The 21,152-nt window shown below is 35.7% G+C and overlaps 1 protein-coding gene across 2 annotated transcripts in view; it reads left to right on the forward strand.

Moving 5' to 3' along the window:
• The first annotated feature begins 844 nt into the window (after positions 1 to 844).
• LOC131149278 (GCN5-related N-acetyltransferase 9) overlaps positions 845 to 21,152 on the forward strand; it is a 66,277-nt gene continuing 45,969 nt past the window's right edge. The window contains exons 1-3 of one of the 2 annotated variants that reach the window (XM_058099592.1): positions 845 to 1,145; positions 1,327 to 1,398; positions 1,618 to 1,705. In XM_058099592.1, the coding sequence (XP_057955575.1) occupies positions 887 to 1,145; positions 1,327 to 1,398; positions 1,618 to 1,705 (419 nt within the window). In that variant the 5' untranslated portion in view covers positions 845 to 886. The remainder of the gene's footprint in view (positions 1,146 to 1,326; positions 1,399 to 1,617; positions 1,706 to 21,152) is intronic. The other variant, XM_058099591.1, reaches the window with a different exon arrangement.

A 21,152-nucleotide genomic window follows, 5' to 3' on the forward strand; every position in this document is an offset into this window, starting at 1 on the left:
TCCTCCTCTCCTATGGTCTCTTCCTTTTCCTCTTTGAGTTATAGCTGCTGCGCCTGTAACCCAATCGCCGTATTATTCTTGTATCCTCTCTCTCTCTCTCTCTCTCTCTCTCTTAGTCGAGGCCACCACTCACTGCCCTCATCACAACTCCACCGCCATCGCTCGACCTTTGCACACTGCCCCGCCTCAAGCAACAGCCATGGCTGCTGCCTACTTCTTCACAGCCAACTTGTCTCGCCGACTGCCATTACTCTCGTCCACAAAGGATCTTCACTATACTCAACTTCCGCGAAGAATCACCACTACTGCCATCATCAGGTGCCGCACCGCCCACCGCCGGGCTAGTGGCATTCACCATCAATCCGACAGCCGCTCGTCCCCCGCAAGTGATTCATCTTCTTATTCTTCTTTTCTTCTTCTTATATTTTCAATTTCTTCCCTTGTATTTTGTAAAAACTCAAAATTAATGTCAATAATATTATTAAATAATATCATTCCCGTTTGTTTTCCTTAATAGCAAACAAAGTTACATTTTTTTGGGAATATTTTTGTTTTTCCTCTTCTTTTTCTTTCCACGTTATTTTTTTAGATATTAATGAATAAAATGCAGTATTTTGTTTTTAAAATGTCATTTTATATAAAATTTTTAAAATATTTTAAAATAAATAAATTAAAATTTGTAAACAATGACCCAAGATCTATCCCTTTATAAATTGGATGGGTTAAGATTGACACCTGTGTGACTCATTTAACTCGGTTATGATTCGACCCATTGGCGACCGATCCGTCGGGACCGGCCGCCCGCCCGCTTTGGCACCCCAACACACCCGTTCCTTCCAAAAAAGAAAAAGGAAAACGAAAATGCGCACTAGCAGGCAGCAGTTGCATGTACAGCCCGCTCCGTGGACTCACATTGCGAAACGCAAAGGTGAGAGAGAGAGCGAGAGAGGGAGGGAGAGAGATGGAGAAGATGAGAGTAAGTTTGGAGGGGAAGAAGGTGATACTGGTACCGTACATGGAAGCCCACGTCTCGCAGTACCATCAATGGATGCAAGACCCCGCTCTCCTGCAAGCAACTGGTTCGGAGCCCCTCTCACTTGACCAGGAGTACGAGATGCAGCTATCTTGGTCCCTAGACCCCAACAGTTCTCTCTCTCTCTCTCTCTCTCTCTCTCTCTCTCTCTCTCTCACACACACACACACACACACACACACACACACACACACACACAAACACACAGAAGCTCTTGCTTTGTTTACCTTTCGCTCATATCTTTATCCAATTGTTTTGATCGGGAATTAATGTTTAGTAGATGGGTTTTGCAGAGCAGACTTTCATTGTTTTGGATAAGCAAATGATTGTGGGAGACTTCGTCCATGGAGATCCCCATGTTGAAGGTCAATTCACTGCCAAGCGCGCTCCTTGCTTACTGATTATTTATTTATTTATTTTTTATGGAAGGGTTATTATCTTATGTTTCATAAACATATATTATTGCATTTCAATTAAATAAATTTGATTGGCGTGTGGCAGTTGGATGGTCAAATTTTACTTGGATTTGTTGTAAAGATTTTAGTTCTCTCCTTTTGTAAGAGATTAACAGTGCCTTTTTCCAGCCATGGTCGGTGATGTGAATTTATACATGAATGACTTGGATGATCCTCATTTGGGTGAAATTGAAATAATGATAGCCGAACCCAAAAGGTACCTATTTTTAACTTTAGCATACAAATGTTAATTGAGGCTGAAGTTCCTGTGTTATTGGCAACTGTATTCTAACGTGACAATTTTCATTGTTCATTCTCTTTCCTCTGAAATTTTAGGTTAATCTTATTTGTTTGAGATGAGTGTTGAACCAAGCAACTAGTTTGAATCAAGCAACTAGTGAACTGTGCCATGCAATTATAGAGAAAAAATTTATATTTTCTGAAAATAACGGTTGTGATTGTTACATAACAACATTACGTAATGGTTTTTTGGATTACCGATACAGTTACACACTGCGAAATCGGTGGGAAGAAGAATCATGGCCGTAGCTGCCATTATGGACTGTGACTGTAACCTAAATGCCGCTATGGCCGTTATGTAACCGCTACAGGACTGTTATCCCAAAAAAATTATTTTATTTTTTACTTTTTCTTCTCACTTTTTCCCTGCTTTCATAAATCATTCTTAATATACTATGTGGCAAGAGGGGGAAAGGATTACAATGAAATGATAATGATACAAAATTTACTTAAAAAAAAAAAAAATACTCACAAGAGATGCATTAATTAATTATTTGAAAATACTAACTTGTTAGGAAAATATTTTATTTTGATCATGTTAACAATTTGATATTTATGTTCTTTATTTTTCAACTTCAGCCTTATTTCTTTTCTAGTTATTTTATATTTGTATTATTCGTATGTCTTATGTGTCTAATAGATTAATGGAGTGTATAATGTATTTTGTTTTATTAATTAATTTAGCACACATAAGAATTTATCACACATAATAACAATGAGAAGTATAAATACACATACACATGTAATTTTTTTGTCAATGGTGGTTTAAAATAAATGTAAACTTCTTTCCCTTACCAAACGACTTAGTTAGTTGAACAAAAGGATCTAAAATACACTAAAACTCTTTCTAAGAAGGGTTAAAAGTTTAAAACATGCAAGTACACTAATATGCACAAGGTTGTGCATACTTGAAAAAAATTCATAGTCGTACCCACTTCTTGTTATGTGACATCCGCTACTCCAACTTCCCGTTACATTACGTTACCCGCTATTGTGATTTAAAACCATGATTTTCTCTAGTTTCGGTTAAGTGAATGTCAGACTTGAATTGGATCTTACTTAGACAATCCTGCTACTTGTTATCATTTTCATTTGTCCTGCCTTCTTTATGGAAGGTTTGGTAGGACAGATGCTATTCAAGCATATGCAGATTTTTAGCCTTTGTTTCAGCATGGTTTATAACTATGCACATGTCCATGTGTATGCTTGTGCATTTGTGTGGAACATTGAAAGGATTGGTGCAAGATGTTGTATGATGCAAAGATAATGTGAATGAATGCTAAAGAGAAGAGATGAAAGAGAGAAAATCAACCATGCATATATATGGTTTGGAAATTGATGCTTATGCTTGCAGGGACGACTATTGAATGACAAACAAATTGGATATCTAACAAGAATTACGGAGGATATGGTAATGGCATCACAAAACCTCTCAATCTGAAGCCCCAACACCAAGCACTCAAAAGTACTCTCACACTCGAACAATCTCTTTTCATCATTAAACCCTAATACATTGTGTATGATGTTTCTAAGAAGTCCCAACAACAACATTCAACTCTAATACTTCAAAATAAGAAGTACGTTTCTGAATCCTTCCCTGATGCATCTATTATCCATTTTGGGGTGAACCATGTTTGAAATCAAGGGAAGCCCTAAAACTTTTCAAATGTCCCTTTTCAAGTTTTTCCTCTTATGATGTTGAAAGGTGTCTATTCATAATAGATGTCTTTTTAGGGGCATCACCTATCATCATGTGATGTCTTTATTTCTTTTTAAGGAGGTAGTGTTGGTTCATTAATCAACTATGACAACACACCTTCTCTATCTTCTCTGTTTCTATTTTTTCAACCTATTATTTGTTTTACTCTTCTTAATTTCAATTATTCAATTATTTATATTATTATTTGGGCATGTGACTCACTGGAGAGCTGACACTGTTATCCACTTTGGGGTGAACCATGTTGGAAATCAAGTGAAGTTCTAAAACTTTTCAAATGTCTCCTTTCAAGTTTTTCCTCTTATGATGTTGAAAGGTGTCTATTCATAATAGATGTCTTTTTAGGGGCATCACCTGTCATCATGTGGTGTCTTTATTTCTTTTTAAGGAGATAGTGTTGGTTCATTAATCAACAATGACAACACATCTTCTCCATCTTCTCTGTTTCTATTTTTTCAACTTATTATTTGTTTTACTCTTCTTAATTTCAATTATTTATATTATTACTTGGGCACATGACTCACCGGAGAGCTGACACTATTCAATTTAATTTTTTGTTATTAGATGTGTGTGTGTATATCGATTAAATACAACTTTTGGTAAGTTAAATATGATTCTACAGTTTGCCCTACTTATTTTATGTTATGAGCAATTTTCCCGACCTGTTCTGTTAATTGTTCAAATGTCTTTCTTCTGTTGTCGTTTGAATTTAATTAACTCCATTCTATTTGAATTACATCTTACTTAAAGTGTTATAGTATTATTATTATTTTGTAATTGACTAGATTGTTTGAGTCGAGTAATAATGAAGATGGATGTTGTCTCTTTGTTCGCACTGTGGCATTTTCTGGTACTCTGTATCTGCATGCACAAGAGAGAATCAAAAAAGGTTCTAGTCTTCTTTCTGCCTTTAGGGATGGGTCTAGGGCCACTTGATTTGTCACTTTCATTCTTCTCACCTTCTCCATCAGTTTATTTTGTTGCAGGCCATTTTCATTTTCTTTTTTATTTTTTTTGTCCTTGAATTATTCACTCATCAGTTCATTTTTTCTTCATCCTTAATTGATTGAATTAAATGTTGACGGTTAAGTTTTGTTCTTTTGACATTTTTTTTCTTCCATGCTCCTTTGCTTGGAGATATATTCTATAAAATAATTATTTTTGTTATATTCCTCAGTCTTGTTAAGTAATTGTACCCCCCCCCTTTTTTTTCCATTTGATAGCGTGCATCTTATCTAGATAAATTAGTTTAAGTTCATTAATAGACTTTTATCATTCTGATTTGGTGCTTCTATTTAAGATAATTATTTGAATCGACAACATATTACTTTACATATTTACAACATATTACTTTACATATTTGTAATTTTCTTCCATGCTATTTAAATTACATACTAGAGATTTGGGCAAATATTAGAAGAGAAAATGTTATTTTAGTAATTAGGTGGCGTGAGTGGGAATATTTTTGTCTTTTGCGTCCTACTAGTAATAATATATAAAGAGAAAATTCAATTTTATTGCCCTGTAACATGAAGCAGAGCTGTTTCTAGGTGCCTCACTTTGTGCAAGGCATTGCTTAGGACCAACGGGTCACACAACAGGTGCAAGCTCCAGGGGTTGCTCACTGGTCTTCTCTTTCTGATCTCATTTTCTCTTCTCCCTTTCTCACACTAAGTGCTGTATTTTTATTCATTGAAATGTCAATTTATTTCATATTTGCAACATGGTATTAGAGTGCTAAACTTCTCTAAACCCGATCAATTTGACTTAGTTGCAGTCACTTATCTTCCTTTTTTTCTCTCTCCCTTGTTGATTCTTAAAGTAGAGATCTCTTCTCTGGGTTGAGAGTTGTTTAGTGTTTCATCTCCTTTTCTCAGCTGGCAGCAACTCTTGTGGGTGTTATGTCGCTCATGGTAGTTTGCTGATGGAAAGACAGCCACATACTGTTTCTTGCAGACTGCTGTTGCTGTTCTGATGCTTACTCTGCTTGCTTGTCGAGTGATGATGCTGTTATGATGTTTTAAGTGTACGTGATCTCTTGGTCATGCCTGTATATGCTTCTAGCTGCTGCCATGTTGTTTTTGAGCATGCATTGCTGTTAAAATGTCCAGTTCTTAGTTGTGGTATGCTCTGTTCTGTGTGGTCAAAGTCAACTTTGGCAGTGAGAGACAACTTGTGTTTGATTCATCCTAAAAAGGGCAGCCTGGTGTACAAAGCTCCTGCGTATGCGGTGTCGGGGGAAGGGGCGGACCACATTGGGTCTATAGTATGCAGCCTTAGCTTGCATTTTTGCAAGAGGCTATTTCCGCACCTCAAACCCGTGACCTCCATCTAGGTCACACGGCGAAGACCTTATCGTTGCACCTGAGCTCCCTTCAAATTTCTGTAATCCTAGCTGCCTCTTCAAATTCCAGACCTTTGAAGTCTGCTGTGCTATTTTGTGGTAGTGTGTGTTACCTGATTCTGCATTGTTGCTGTGTTCATTCCTGGTACTGACATTGGCGTTAGTGTGTGCTGATTGTGGTGTATCATGCATGGTTTTGATGGATGCTACAAGGAAAGATCACAGCCATCAAGTTGGTTTGATCCTCCAATTACATGTTCTAGTCTAAAGGAGTGCAAATGTATATTAATGCAATGGGGACGTCCAAGTGCTTGCTGCATTCTCCTCCATCTCCAATCTCCAAGGATTATGAAGATTGGATGAAAGAGAATGATATATTGCTTGTATGATTGTAGGATAGCGTGGCGCTATGAATTGTGTTGTGAAGTCATGCCCTAAGGTTATGCGCACACACATATCAAATGCAAAAAATATAGAAAATCAAAAGATAGAAGAAAAACAACAAATTTACGTGGTTCGACAATGTGCCTACCTCCGATGAGCCTTGCACAATTTCCACTTTTTTGAAGCGAAAATTGCCTTAGGGTTTCAACCCTCAACTACAACATGTATATATAGAGATCATATGAAAACCAAAAATACCCTTATACGATAATACAATTACATTGAGCCCTGGCTCAAACGTACTGTACTGTATTGTGTGGGGCATAGCCCCCCTCCTCATTGCACCCCCATTGGCCTTGGTTTTAGTAGACAAGAAAGTTTTGCACGTGGAGGGAGTGAGCTTTCTCATTTTTAATGGGCATCATGTCAATAACCCTCTAAATATGAGCCTTAACTCAACAAATTGCTACGCTTACGATGTTTCATACAACAGCTAAAGCTACATGGGATTACCTTCACAAAAGCTTCTCACAAGATAAAAATCAGACTTGCATTTTTCATCTGTATGAAAAAGTCATTTGTTTGGGTTTGAGTCTTAAGCTAGCTTCAATCCATCCATGGTTAAAATCTTGTTGGTGAATTCATAACTATGTCCTAAATTTTGATTTTGACTAAAATTTTGAGGCTTTAAAGGTATGGAAATTTTAATGCAAATTTTTACATCGATGTCGATATCAATTTTAAAAATATTGGACATGTGCAATAAAGGACGAAATTCTATGATGAAACCTTCGAAGCTATTAATAGACAATAGACATCATAATACAAGTTCTAGAACTAAAGTGTTGTAAAAAAATTTTGTCAAGAACATGCATGTGGTGTATAAGGTGCAATAACTTTAATATAGTAATGACATTAAACATATTCAATTAATATAAATAAACTTCATAAGTCAGTTAATAATTTATACTAAACAAATATGGATAGTTACATAAATGGTCAAATAAAATGTTGTTGCTGATATCTAAGTTTAATTTTTCATATAATTTCAGAAGTCTGAAGGTTATTCGTAATCTTGTAATAATTTGTAGTTTCAATAAGAAAAAGAAGACAAATTCAGAGAGGAATTTCAATTTGGGTTTGAATATCAAATTTGAATTTGAGGGAAATTTCATTCGACATTTGAAATTCTGTTGAAATTTGTTTAATTTTGATAAATTTGAGTGATCTGTGAAATATTGATGGGAATTTTGTAAAATTGAAATCGATTGCCATTTCAATTTTGATGTCATGGAAAAGTGAAAATTTTGATAATTTTTCATGGAAATTTAAGACCATGATCCATACCATCGGTGAATGAAGCATATGTTTAGAATCCAAAAAATCACCAAAGACAACTATTTCTCTTCTCAAGATTTTTACAGTTATAGTTTAATCATGGTTGGCAGTTGGCACAGTCTCAACCCCATAATCTTGATCGCTGTTGGGATCTCCATGAAAACTGACTCAAGTTATAAGTCTATTGCCATGAGTGATTCTACTAGATACTAGTGTACTTGGCGAGTGCATGTCTAGCGTGTCCTATGAGGAGTATAACAATCTTGTCTGGTTCAATAGCTCCAATCTTAGTCTTCTACTTCATCTGGGTCATTGAGTGCTTCACACATGACAGGTAGCGCTAATTTGTTCCAATCCTTGAAACCCATTATATTTTACACTCTAAGCTTATTGTTCCTAATGGTTTGGTTATACAATATTCTTTCATTTCTTTCTAGTCCTCTTTCATCCGTATTATATGTGCTTAAATTTCCGTAAACCATTTATTAGTTAGTCAACTAACTAAATCTCATAACTACTCTGTTATTTTCTTTCTCATTATGTTACTCAAATCTCTATACAAAGAAAAGGATTGTTGCAGATGACATGTACTATTTCAATGGTGGTTGGGATAAGTCTAGTTCTTGTCTTATAGATTCATCAATTTTTGTGATGGTGTTTCTTGCAACAGGTTTTTACCATCTTTATGTTTATTTCTTGTTTTGAGGGTTCAGTGTGTTAATTTGGAGAACCTTTATGTTTATTTCTTGTTTTGAGGGTTCAGTGTGTTAATTTGGAGAACACATTAGGACTTCTTTCCATCTAGAGTCCAGTATATCATTTTGTTCTCTTATCCATTCATAGTAGAATTTAACTTCATCAATATTTTATGTCCTTTGTGGATGATTTTTCATGTACTGAATTTCTTAATATTCACTTAATTTTACCATGAAATAAAGATTTTGCTTGACTTTGGTATTCAAAATTTTCAATATGATAATGCACTTGAATTTGTTCAAAATGAGCTTATTCTCTTTTCTTGGCCAAAAGGATTATTTATCAAACATCTTGTGTACATACCCCTGCAGTGGCTGAATAAAAAAGTAGACATTTATTCACTACTGTCTCTGTCTTTCATATGTTCCTAAAAGTTTGGATTGATGCTCTCCTTACACCTGTCTTTTGCTTAATAGGATGCCCTCGAGTGTTTGTGGTGCAGGGGAAGGGGGGTAGGCTCCCTTTTCTACCATGTACCTCGAATAACCTATGTTCTTTGTTGTGCATTGTGTCTTTGGGCATGCATGTTTTACTCATGTTTTTAATATTGGTCCAGCAGTCCAGATAAGTTATCTCCTCGTGCAGATATATGTTTCTTTCTTGGGTTCCTGAGAACTCAAAAAGGATATGGTGTTATGATCCCACATTCGCAGGATAATCTGCATTAACGATCAATAATGAGTTGAAGCCATGTAGCTAGGATTCATTTGGGCAATGTCAGAGTTGTTGTTTATTAACTTAAGGAGTTAATATCATCTTGAAGCATCCCCACCAAGAATTTAGTCACTGTGCAGGAAGTTGACAAACTCTGCTGGTGTTAACATGTGTAGCGATTAGCACCCAAGTGATATATAGATAAGTCAACTATGTGGATGATTTTTTATTTTTTATTTTATCTTTATTTTTTTTTTGCGAGTTTCTGGACATCTATATGACTGATTGGTTTTGTGCTCCCATGAGCCTCCTGCTTAAGCTTTGAGCTTGATTGACATTCTTGGTTCAATTGAATATGCTTAGGCGAGTTCTAAAAAAATTTATTCATTTACGGATGCAGTAACAGCATTGAGGGTGATTAGCAGGGTAGCATAGGTACTGCCTAGGGAGAAAATAGGGAGAGAAATTGACAAAAGGGGAGGGGAATAAAAAGTAGGAAGAAAGAAGAAATAAGAGATGATGGAGGAGAATCAGGAGATACATTTGGGGAGAACTCGGTTCACTTTTCAATTCAAATTCATCAAATACCGAGTCTTTCATTGCTTTCACACCCTATTTGTAAGAAAGCCTGAATTACAAAACATTATGCATAAACTCCTAAAGATACATGAAGTTACAAATGAACCCCTACAAGATACATTTGTTATAAACACTCCTGAATACATTTAAGTACGTAACCTATTGCTAGTGAAATTAGACACGCATAATGAACTACTGATTAACTAAACAAACTTTTGGTTTTTGGACCCAAAATTGATCCAGTTCTTCTAAATTAGTCCCCAACAAGAGTCTACCCATGGTTTGGCTTCTTGTTTTATATCAAATCTTCCCGTTGGGAAAAAAATTCGGCCTTGAGTTTTGAAATATTGGAGGATAAAAATAAGAAGCAGTGGAGACTCTTTGAAAGCCAGTGTTCAAGTGATGCAAGACACCTTGTTCCTTGGCTAGCACCAAAGAAAGAGAAGAGGTTTAATAGATGTTGAATAATTGGGTAAAATGGAAGATCTAAACTCAATGATAGGTCTCTCCCTCTATTTTAATATGTGTCAAGTACAATAGGAATGACCATAATACCCTTACTAACTCACACTTATTACTAACAAAACTCTTAACACTTAATAATAATGCTAATGACTGAATAACCATTAACACTGGAGCATATATATCATATGCTCCTAGCTTGTTACAAATAAATTTCACACAAGTACCTCCCAATGCTTTAGTGAACAAATCAGCAAGTTGAAACTTAGACTTCACATGAGTGGTTGTGATGAGCTTTTGTACATGTTTCTCCTGATTAAAGTGAAAATCAACTTCAATGTGCTTTGTCCGCTCATGAAAGACAGGGTTGGAGGCAATATGAATAGCAGCTCGGTTATCGCACATTAACTCCATAGGCTGAGAATGTGGAACACCTAGTTCTTTCAACATGTTCTTTAGCCAAACAAGTTCACATGCAGTGTGCGCCATAGCCCTATACTCTGACTTAGCACTCGACTTGGCCACCACAGTTTGTTTCTTACTTTTCCAAGACACCAAATTACCATCGACAAAGATACAATACCTGGTTGTGGATCTTTTGTCGAAAGGTGACGCGGCCCAATCTACATTTGTATATCCTGAATATAAGCGTGACCCCGATCTTGATATAAGAGATCTCTCCTTAGTGCACCTTTGAGATATCTCGAAATGCGAATTATTGCATCCCAGTGACTTGTTCTTTGGGAATAGAGAAATTGACTCACAACACTTGTTTTAAAGGATATGTTTGGTCGAGTCACTATGAGATAATTCAACTTTTCAACAAGTCTTAGGTGCCAACTTGGGTTAGGCAACAAATCACCCATATCTGACATTAACTTACTATTGGGATCCATTGGTGTATCAATAGGTTTGGATCCCAATAGCCCTGTCTCATCTAAAAGATCGAGAACATACTTCCTCTATGACAAGACAGCTCATGTACGAGATCTCAATACTTCTATACCCAGAAAGAACTTCAATGGTCCCAAGTCCTTGGTTTGAAACTGACTTTGTCGAAAAAGCTTTACGTCCTATATGCCTTGATCATCATCACCGGTGGTCACAATGTCATCCACATACACAATAAGCAAAATCTTGCTATATGCATTGTTATCAATATTTCGTTCCAGTGCGATTCTACAATCCTATGATCCATACTTGCGTAATCGATTCGGATCTTAAGTAGAATCTTAATAAAGTAGGATCCCTGAGGATGTTATTTGGAACCTTAGGATTTTAGGATCTTGATCCTACCAGTCCTACTTTAGCAATGGAATTCGGATTTTTCCTATTTAGGATTTTAACAAAAAAGGCCCAATGTATATTTTTATTGGCCCAAACACTTTACTTTTGTAATAGAAACAAAATTTGGTCTAGTTGGTTAAATGCATCAAATTAGTGCAACATAACGAGCATGTTCTAGGATTTTTTCGATCGAAGTCAAGAGAGCAGCTGAGCATCTCTTGAAAGCTCTTTTCCTTCAAAATTGAAAGCTCTCTAAGAGCTTAGAGTTCTTGATTGACAGATCCTAGGTTGTCTATCAGTAGGCTTGGACTGTTTATTCTTCTAGCAACAATAGAGCTCAGCTAAGAGCTTTGAGATCAACAAGGAGCTTCAACAAATAGGGGGTTGCACAGTTAGGCTGAGAGCTTAAAGTTGTAGGCTTGTAGCAATTATGCGTTATCTTTGTAGTTCTTTTTTACTTTCTTCCTCTTTTTTTTTCCTCGATTTATTGAAAAGACAGAGACTTATCTTTCTTTCTCAAAGCAAAGAGCATATAGCTTTCTTTTTCCGTTTCTTTTCTTTGCCACTAACAAAAAGTTCCTCTTCATTCCTTTATTTTTTCCTTCTTCTTCTTACTCTTTTTCTTATGGTCTGATGACAACCGCGGAGGCTGAGAAATTTAAATCAGTTCATTGAATTAAGATTAGCAATTTCTTCTTCCTTCTTCTCTTCATTCCCTTTTCTTTTCTTTCTATTTGAATTATAATTATTAAATAAATAAGCTAGCAATAGTCTGCCCTTTGCAGAGCACTTTGCAATTCAGGCTATTTAAATTTTTTTTTTTTGGTTCAAAATTGTTGAAGGGAAAATCTGCTAGGTACCAGCTAGCAAGCTAGTTACATTCCTGAAATTAGTTTTAATTTCTTAAACTTATTGCCAAGTTTTTAGGCTTATTTTATTGAGAGTTGTCATAAATTGCCAAGTATATAAAATTTTAATTTATTTTAGATTGTAAGTAGAATCTTATGATCCACAATCCGATCCTACCATCTAATCCTGCGGACCCTCCCAACAATCCTATGTAGGATCTTGATTCTAACAACCTTGGCTAGATGGATTATGAATATAAAATGCAGAGTGATCTACTGCACACCGATGGAAGCCAAACTCAAGTACTACAACAATAAAACGGATAAACCATCTTGGAGATTGTTTTAATCCATATAATGACATCTTAAGTTGGCATACTGAGCCTGACTCCCCCCTGAGCAACAAACCTAGGTGGTTGCTCCATATATACCTTCTTATGAAGGTCACCAAGTAGGAAAGCATTCTTCACATCTAACTGACGTAAAGGCCAATGATAAGTGTTGGCTACAGAAATGAACAAATGTACTGAGGCAAGTTTGGCGACTAGGAAGAATTTGTCTGAATAATCCAAACCATACATCTGAGTATACCCCTTAGCAACAAGGCAGGCCTTCAAATGAGCCACAAAACCATCATGATGACTTTCACATTGGACACCCAGCGACAATTAGCCACAAACTTTTTAGGAGGAAGAGGTATCAAATCCCAAGTATCATTATCATATAGTGCACACATCTCTTCAACCATTGTTGCCCTCCACCCAAAATGGGATAGGGCTTCAGAAATAGATTTTGGAAGAGCAACATAAGACAGAGTACTAACAAAATAGTAATAAGAGCACAAGAAATCATAACAAACAAAATTAGAGATCGGATGTTGGGTACAAGTGCGTTTACTTTTTCGAACAACTTTAGGACGATCAACATCATGGGAAATAAGATCATCCGATGAGGGAATTAGAGGCACAGTAGTAGAAGTTGGAGAAGACACTTCCCGCTTGAGTCGCCATGTGTATACCTGCAAATTGGGATGATCCAAGTCACGAGAAGGGCTCAAATTGGATGAAGACATAGGAGGATTGGGCACATATACTAGGTTTGGATCTAGAAGGCAAGGTAGAGGAAGGGACTCATCAAGGTCAATAGAACTCGAGGAATCAGAGTGGTATGGTGTAGAATTGAAAAAGGTGACATAAGCAGAGACAAAGAATTCATGTAAAGTAGGACTATAACATCAATATCCATTTTGAGTATAGGAATAGCCCAGCAAAATACATTTGATAGCACAAGGATCCAACTTATCCATTCCTAGAGTTAACTGATGGACAAATAACACACAACCGAATGTACAAGGAGGAAGGGAGAGCAAAGGAGCCTTAGGGAAGACAACTGATTATGGGATTTTACCACCAAAGATAGAGGATGGCATTGGGAGCAAGCTGTGTGCACAACATCACTCCAAAAAACTTTGGGAACATTCATTTGACACAATAGGGTACAAGTGACTTCAAGAATATGTCTGTATTTTTCACTCTACAACTCCATTTTGTTGTGTAGTCTGGGCACACGAGGATTGATGGTTCATACCAGAGTTAGTCATATAAGTATTGAATTGGGTACTGAAGTACTCCTTAGCATTATCACTACGAAGTATCTTGCCTGGCAGATCAAATAGAGTCTTTATTTGGGAATAGAAGACACAAAAGGTATCAAACAACTCGGAACAATCTTTCATTAATATAACCAAGTCATCCTAGAGTAGTCATCAACAAATGTAACGAAGTATTGAAACCCCAACTTTGATGTGACACCCCAAATATTGGAATGGACTAGCATGAAAGGACTAACCACCTGTTTGTCGACCCAGGATGCAAAGGGAGCACGATGATGCTTGCCCAATGGACAGTATTCACACTCAAGATTAGAGACAAAACTCAATGTAGGAACTAGCTGTTTCAACTTGTCCAAGGATGGATGACCAATGTAGCAATGGATTTGAAGTGGTGTAGTTGTGACTGTGCAGGCAATGGGTGGAGAAGGTGACTTGAAGCAGTAAGAAGTCCATGGGCCTCACTTCCTGTGCCAATTGTCTTTCTTGTTTTTAGATCCTAAATAACCACAAAATCAGGAAAGAATGTGACAGAACAATTTAGTGACTTTTTAAGCTTACTAACTGACATGAGATTGAAAGGAGATTTTGGAATGTATAAAGCAGAAGAAAGAGAGATAGAAGGAGTAGGATTTACTATTCCTATCCCCTTAACATCAATAGTGGACCCAAAAGTAACTTCTGGTAGATTTTTAGGATGCTGGAGATTAGAAAAGAAGTTGGTTGCACCTATTATATGGTCAATGGCAGCATAATCGATGACCCAAGGACTAGTAGGAAGGATCAAGGTTGTTAGAATCAGGATCCTAGATAGGATAATTGGGGTGGTCTGCAGGATTGGATCATAGGACTGGATTGTGGATCGTAAGATTCTACTTACAATGTAAAATAAATTAAATTTTATATATTTGACAATTTATGAAAACTCTCAATAAAATAATCCTAAAAACTTGGCGTAAAGTTTAAGAAATTAAAACAAATATCAGGAATGTAGCTAGCTTGCTAGCTAACACCTCGCTGATTTTTACTTAGCAATTTTGAACCTAAAAAAAAAAAAAATCTAAATAGCCTGAACTGCAAAGGGCAGATTGTTGCTACCTTATTTATTTAATAATTATAATTAAAAATAAAAGCAAGTAGAATGAAGAAAAGAAGGAAAAAGAAATTGCTAATCTTAATTCAATGAATTGATGTAAATTTCTTAGTCTCTGTAGTTTTGTCATCAGACCATAAGGAGATGAAGAAGAAGGAGAAGGAATAAATGAAGGAAGAGGCAGAACTTTTTGTTAGTCGCAAAGAAAAGAAAAGGAAAAGGAAAGCTATATGCTGTTTGCTTTGGGAAAGAAAGATAGGTCTTTGGTTTGTCAATAATAAGAGGGTAAAAAGAGAGGAAGAAAGTAAAAAGAACTACAAAAATAATGCATAATTGCTACAGGCCTGCAACTTTAAGCTCTTAGCCTGACTGTGCAACTTCCTATTTGTTGAAGATTTGCTGATCTCAAAGCTCTTAGCTAACCTCTACTGTTGTTGGAAGAAGGAACAGTCCAAGCCTATTGATATGCAACCTAGGATTTGCTTATCAAGAACTCTAAGCTCTCACAGAGCTTTCAATTTTGAAGAGAGCTTTCAAGAGATGCTCAACTGCTCTCTTGACTTGGATTGAACAAATCCTAGAACACGATTGTTATGTTGCCCTAATTTGATGCATTTAGCCAACTAGACCAAATTTTGTGTCCATTGCAAAAGCAAAGTGTTTGGGCCAATAAAAATATGTGTTGGCTCTTCTTGTTAAAATCCTAAATAGGAAAATATTCCGTTGCATAAGTAGGATCGGTAGGATCACAAGTAGGATTGAGATCCTAAGATCCTAAGATTCCAAATAAGATCCTATTGGATTCTACTTTGTTAAGATTCTACTTAAGATCGATTAGGCAAGTATGGATTGTAGGATCGTGGAACCACATGATCTGGATTGGGATTTTGATAACAATGGGAAGGATACTAGATGACATACAGACTGTAGGATTACCTTTCTGGGCAAAAGGCGCAGTGTGATAAGATGCTTGTTGAGACGATTGGTACTGTAGAAACCTTGAATACTCCTCCTTTGATATAGTCACAGTACATGGTTCACTCAAGCAAGTGACTAATGAAGGAACCTTACTTTTGGGATTTGCAAACTCCATCCCAACATTCACAAAATCAGACCAATGATCATAAGATTAATTGCTGGAACAATCAGAACAACCACGGAAAAGGTGACCCACCATGAACAAGTCACAAATAAATCAGTACAAGGCTGCCATGGCACCAAGAAGCTCAGATGTGGCCCCAAGAAAGCAACAAACTGCACTGGAACAATTGGAGAGGTGAACCACCAAAACTAACATGGACAAATCACCAACAAACTAATATAACACTGCCACAGCCTCACAAAAACAGCTTATGAGCACTGCCACTGCTCCAAGAAAGTCACCAATGACTGTTACTAACATCGAACAACAACTAACAAATTACCATGAGTGCATGGTCACAACAAAGATTGGATTTTTGAGCAAAACACATGCCCAACAGCTTGATATTTTGGTATATGGAAATTGAATAAAAAAACACAGCAAATCCCACTGTTTCAGACCCAATAAACTCAATAACCATTGATAAACAGCTTCACGAAGCATCAAACAACCATTCCTTGGGTGCCACACGTGAGCAATTAAAAAGGTGATATCTTTGAACAAAAAACATGACGAAAAACTCCAATAACATGTTAATAGAGGGATTGGATCACTGCTGGGTGATTTCAGGCCAAAACCATGCCTGAGAAAAGTGTCACGTGTCCGCGCATGGGGCTGGCTCTAGCAGCTTTCGACTGGCGCATGAGGGCGCGTGGGACACTGCCTGGAGATGAGATTTCAGTTGGGGGGGGGGGGGATCAGCAGTGTCTGTGGGTGACTATGATGTTGTTTTTGCAAAATCAATGGTAGATTGATGTTCTCAAACTGGCAATGTCGCCCAGAAAATTCTAGCGACTGTTCTGACTTTTGGCTGCTGCTGGCTGTTTTCTAGGGCTAGATTATTGCTGGAAATTCTTCTATGATGATAGACGTGCAGCTGATTTTGGGTTTTAGGCTTTGGTTTTGATGGTGGTGGTAACAATTAGGGTTTAGGTTTCAGAATCATGCTCTAATACCATGTTGATTAATTGGGTAAAATGGAAGACCTAAACTCAATGATAGGTCTCTCCCTCTATTTATAATATATGTCATAACAATTGGAATGACCATACGCTTACTAACTCACACTTATTACCAACAAAATAACACATAATAATAATGCTAAATGACTAAATAACCATTAACAATAGGAAATAAACATCAATAAACATGTCTGGAGTTAAAAGCTCAACAATATGAGTGTTTTGAAGACTTTGGATGTCTTTTCAAGCACATGCATGCCCTTGCTTGTAGTGTCTTCAAAGTTGAGTAACTTTGACCTGATCAATGTTGCCATTTTCCTTTTCTTAGTGGTTGGTCGAGTAGGCTTCAAATAATCTTTCTTACTATTATATTGAAATACGTGTTTTCTCATGTCCTAGAGTCACACTTAAATCATCCAACTAAGGATAACCAAGAAGATATCACACAATTTTCTCATGTCCTGGAGTCGCACTCAAATCATCCAATTAAGGAGAACCGATGAGTACATGGCCAATACTCATAGGTATGATATCATTCCAAACATTATCAAAGTAGTCACCCATTTGACTAGGAATTGAACATCGTTCTCAAGCATGTAGGGTTGTGTTTATCAACCCAAGATATCTTGTAAGGCGTTGAGTGGGGTTCCAGATGAAGCTGCATACAAGTGACACCATTTCTAGTAACTATATTTATAGAGCATCTTCTAATCAATGACAGTTTTGCAGACATTTTCTTTTCTCCACACTTGAGAAAGGTATAGAATGGCTTGATATTGTGCTCATATGACAAAAGGCATTCCTTTTTCCAATAATTTGTCACCATGTTGCCGGATTTATACATATTCATTTATATATACTGCAATTATATATCACCAAAGGCCCTTAACACAATTTGCTCACAGTTCTCATTCTACCATGCAAAATCACAAATCTGACTGAAAATTTCTGAAGAACTTTCTCCAATTCACCTTTAATCATGTGTAAATTCAACAAATTCACTTAGAAAACTCACAGGATGCAATGGGATCCGACTCTGGATGTTGGCAATGACAATTGACTCCTTATAATGCTGATGGTACAGTGACAGTCCAATGTCTCACAATTCAGATCAAAATATTGCACAAGAATGCAAAATATCATGTTTGGAAACCAGTTATCACTTTTGGAACTTGCAGAAGGTTCTGGCTCTGTTTCACAGGCATTGCTGGCGCATGGGGTGTGGGTGCCTTTGGCAAATGTCCTCCAGTGATGGACTTTTGGCTGGTGGAGGTCAAGGGATGGTGAGTTCAATGGTGGTGGCGGTCTGAAGATGAAGTACCAGGAAGTAGGGGCTTTTGAAAGGGGGTTGGATGGAACAGCTTGAGGTACGGCCTGAGGGTTCTCTGGTGGTATTATGGCAATGGAAATTGAGGGGAGGGCTGGTCAAGGGGTTTTGTTTTAGTGGTGAAGGTGGTGTTGTGAATTGATGATTGGAAGGTGAAGTTCAAAAAGGAGGGGAAAATTTCAGTCCTATGGATGATGAACAGTTATTCTTACATTCGCTGGTTTCTGTGAATGTGGCCTTTTGTGTTCTGGTGTTATTCTTGGGTAGTGATCTCTTGCTACGGCTTTGATTGCAGCAACAAGATATTTGGTTTGATGGAGATTGGAGACGACCATGGCGTAGTACCTTGATATCAAATGATGCAGCAGCAGCATCAAGGTGACAAGAAGAACAGTTTAGGTACTGCCTAGGGGGGAAAAATAAGGGGAGAAATAGAAGAAAGAGGAGGGGAAGAAGAAGAAGGAAGGGAGAAGGAAAAAGGAAGAATGAAGAAGAGTGGAGGAACTATATACTGTTGTGGGAAACTCAAATTCACTTTTGTATTCAAATTCTTCAAAAATTAACTCTTACATGGCTTTCGCACCCAATTTATAAGAAGTCTTAAATTGCTAGAAATTTTAACTCTTTAAGTTACATGAAAACAAATGAACCCCAAAAGACACATCTACAACAACAGCAACAACAAGAAGAAGCCTTAAGTCCCCACTAGGTGGGGTTTGGCTATATGAATCCTTTTTTGCCAATTGATCTGAAGGGAATTTTCCTTTGCTAACTTAAGAACTATTAAGTCCTTCCTCACTATCTCTTTCCAAGTTATTTTGTGTCTACCCTTACCCCTTTTAATACCAAAAACAATAACTACCTTGCTCCTCCTCACGGGTGCACTATTTGTCCCGTGTTATAAATGTTCAAGTCATCTAAGCTGCCCTCCCTTATCTTGTCTTCGAATGGTGCTCTGCCTAGTTTATTGCGGATATGTTTGTTCCTTAATTTATCTTTTAATATTATACCACTCATCTATCTTAATGTTCGTTTTTGACAATTTTTACTTTTTGTACGTGTTGTTTCTTAGTTGCCAAATATTCTCATTCATATTGAATGGCTGACCTTATAGCCGTCTTGTAGAACTTTCCTTTTAACTTTATGGGTATTCTACAATCACATCCATTTTGCTCAACCTGCTTTAACACTATATTTCACATTCTATTCAATTTCTCTTTCATTTGGCATAATATATCTAAGGTATTGAAATCTATTTGGTAGCATTTGGTTCACAGTTGGAATCAGAATTAGAATTCAGTCATATTGCTCTCATGTTTGGTTCGATACATAATCGGAATCGAAATTGTATTATAGTGTTTGGTATATATATAGGAATTGGAAATGAGTCTAGTTTAACAATTATGTCATTATAGTATAAAAAAATTATTCAATTAATTTATTATGGAATAATAATATTATAAGTATATAATTATTATATAATATTATTTTATTAAGCTATATAGCAAATATTTTTTTACAATAAAATTATTTTGATAATCATGTACTTGATTATACTTTGCATATTATATTTTATCTTTTATTTTGTAAGTATTTTATTTTGATATGTCATTTGTTAAATGTAAATAAAAATCTCTTATATTATAACACTACAATATAATTTATTATTTACTACAAAATAATAATATAATAAAACAATCACCATAGCATTATATTGTGTTACACAATAGTATTTTATTCTTTTTTTGTATATTATATTATTATTGAAATATACCATTATATATTTTTATTAATGATATTAATAATTAATATTTTATCTTATTTTAAGGTTGTACATAATAATATAATAAATAAATATCATACCACAATTATATCATAGTATTCTATAATTTAATACTATTCTATTACTTTTTATGTGTTATAATATTATTATATATAAAATAAATATTAATAATAATGGTTCAAATATTTATATTACTTGTTATAATATTATTATATGAATATTAATAATAATGGTTAAAATGTTTTATAGTAAAACTATTATTACATATCTATATTTAATGATGTCATGATATTAAGTATTATTATTTAGGTTTATGTAGTATATATTTAATTATATATTTAATATTTCATTATAATATATATATATATATATATATATATGTGGCTGCCTATATTTAATATACAATAGGATTATATATTTTTTTATGTACTATTGAATTATTAAATTTTAATGTAATATATAGGATATTATATTAAATATAAATTATCGTATTACAATAAATACTATGTTTCCCACAATTAAGATTTGATTTCGAAGTAAGAGTCAGGATTCAAAATGTAGGCAAAAGTGGGAATCCTATTCCTGCATGGAATGGGAATCAGAATGAGATTATCATAAAACAAGCATTAGGAATGGGAATCAACCATTCCAATCTTGATTCCTAAAGTTAATTCCCAATTACCAAACACCAACCTAGTACTATTAGTTTCTTGATTCTTAAGTTTAGTCTTATTTCCAATACTCCTTACGTTATTGAAATTACATTTCATATATCCTATTTTATTCTACTTATCCTAATACCTTTAGACTCTAAAGCGGTACTCCAAAGTTCTAACTTAGATTCCACTCCTCTGCCACTTTCATCAATCAAGATGATATTTTTTGCAAACAACATACACCAAGGGATCTCGTTTTGGATATTCCGAGTGAGCTCATCAATCACTAAAGCAAAAAGGTAAGGGCTAAAAAAAGAACCTTGATGTACACTTATTATAACTGGAAATTCTATACACTCTCCTCCTATAGTCCTAATGCTAATCATTACTCTATCATACATTTCCTTAATGACCTCAGTATATC

Source organism: Malania oleifera, chromosome 2 (assembly GCF_029873635.1).
Source record: "Malania oleifera isolate guangnan ecotype guangnan chromosome 2, ASM2987363v1, whole genome shotgun sequence".
Classification (NCBI taxonomy): Eukaryota; Viridiplantae; Streptophyta; class Magnoliopsida; order Santalales; family Ximeniaceae; genus Malania; species Malania oleifera.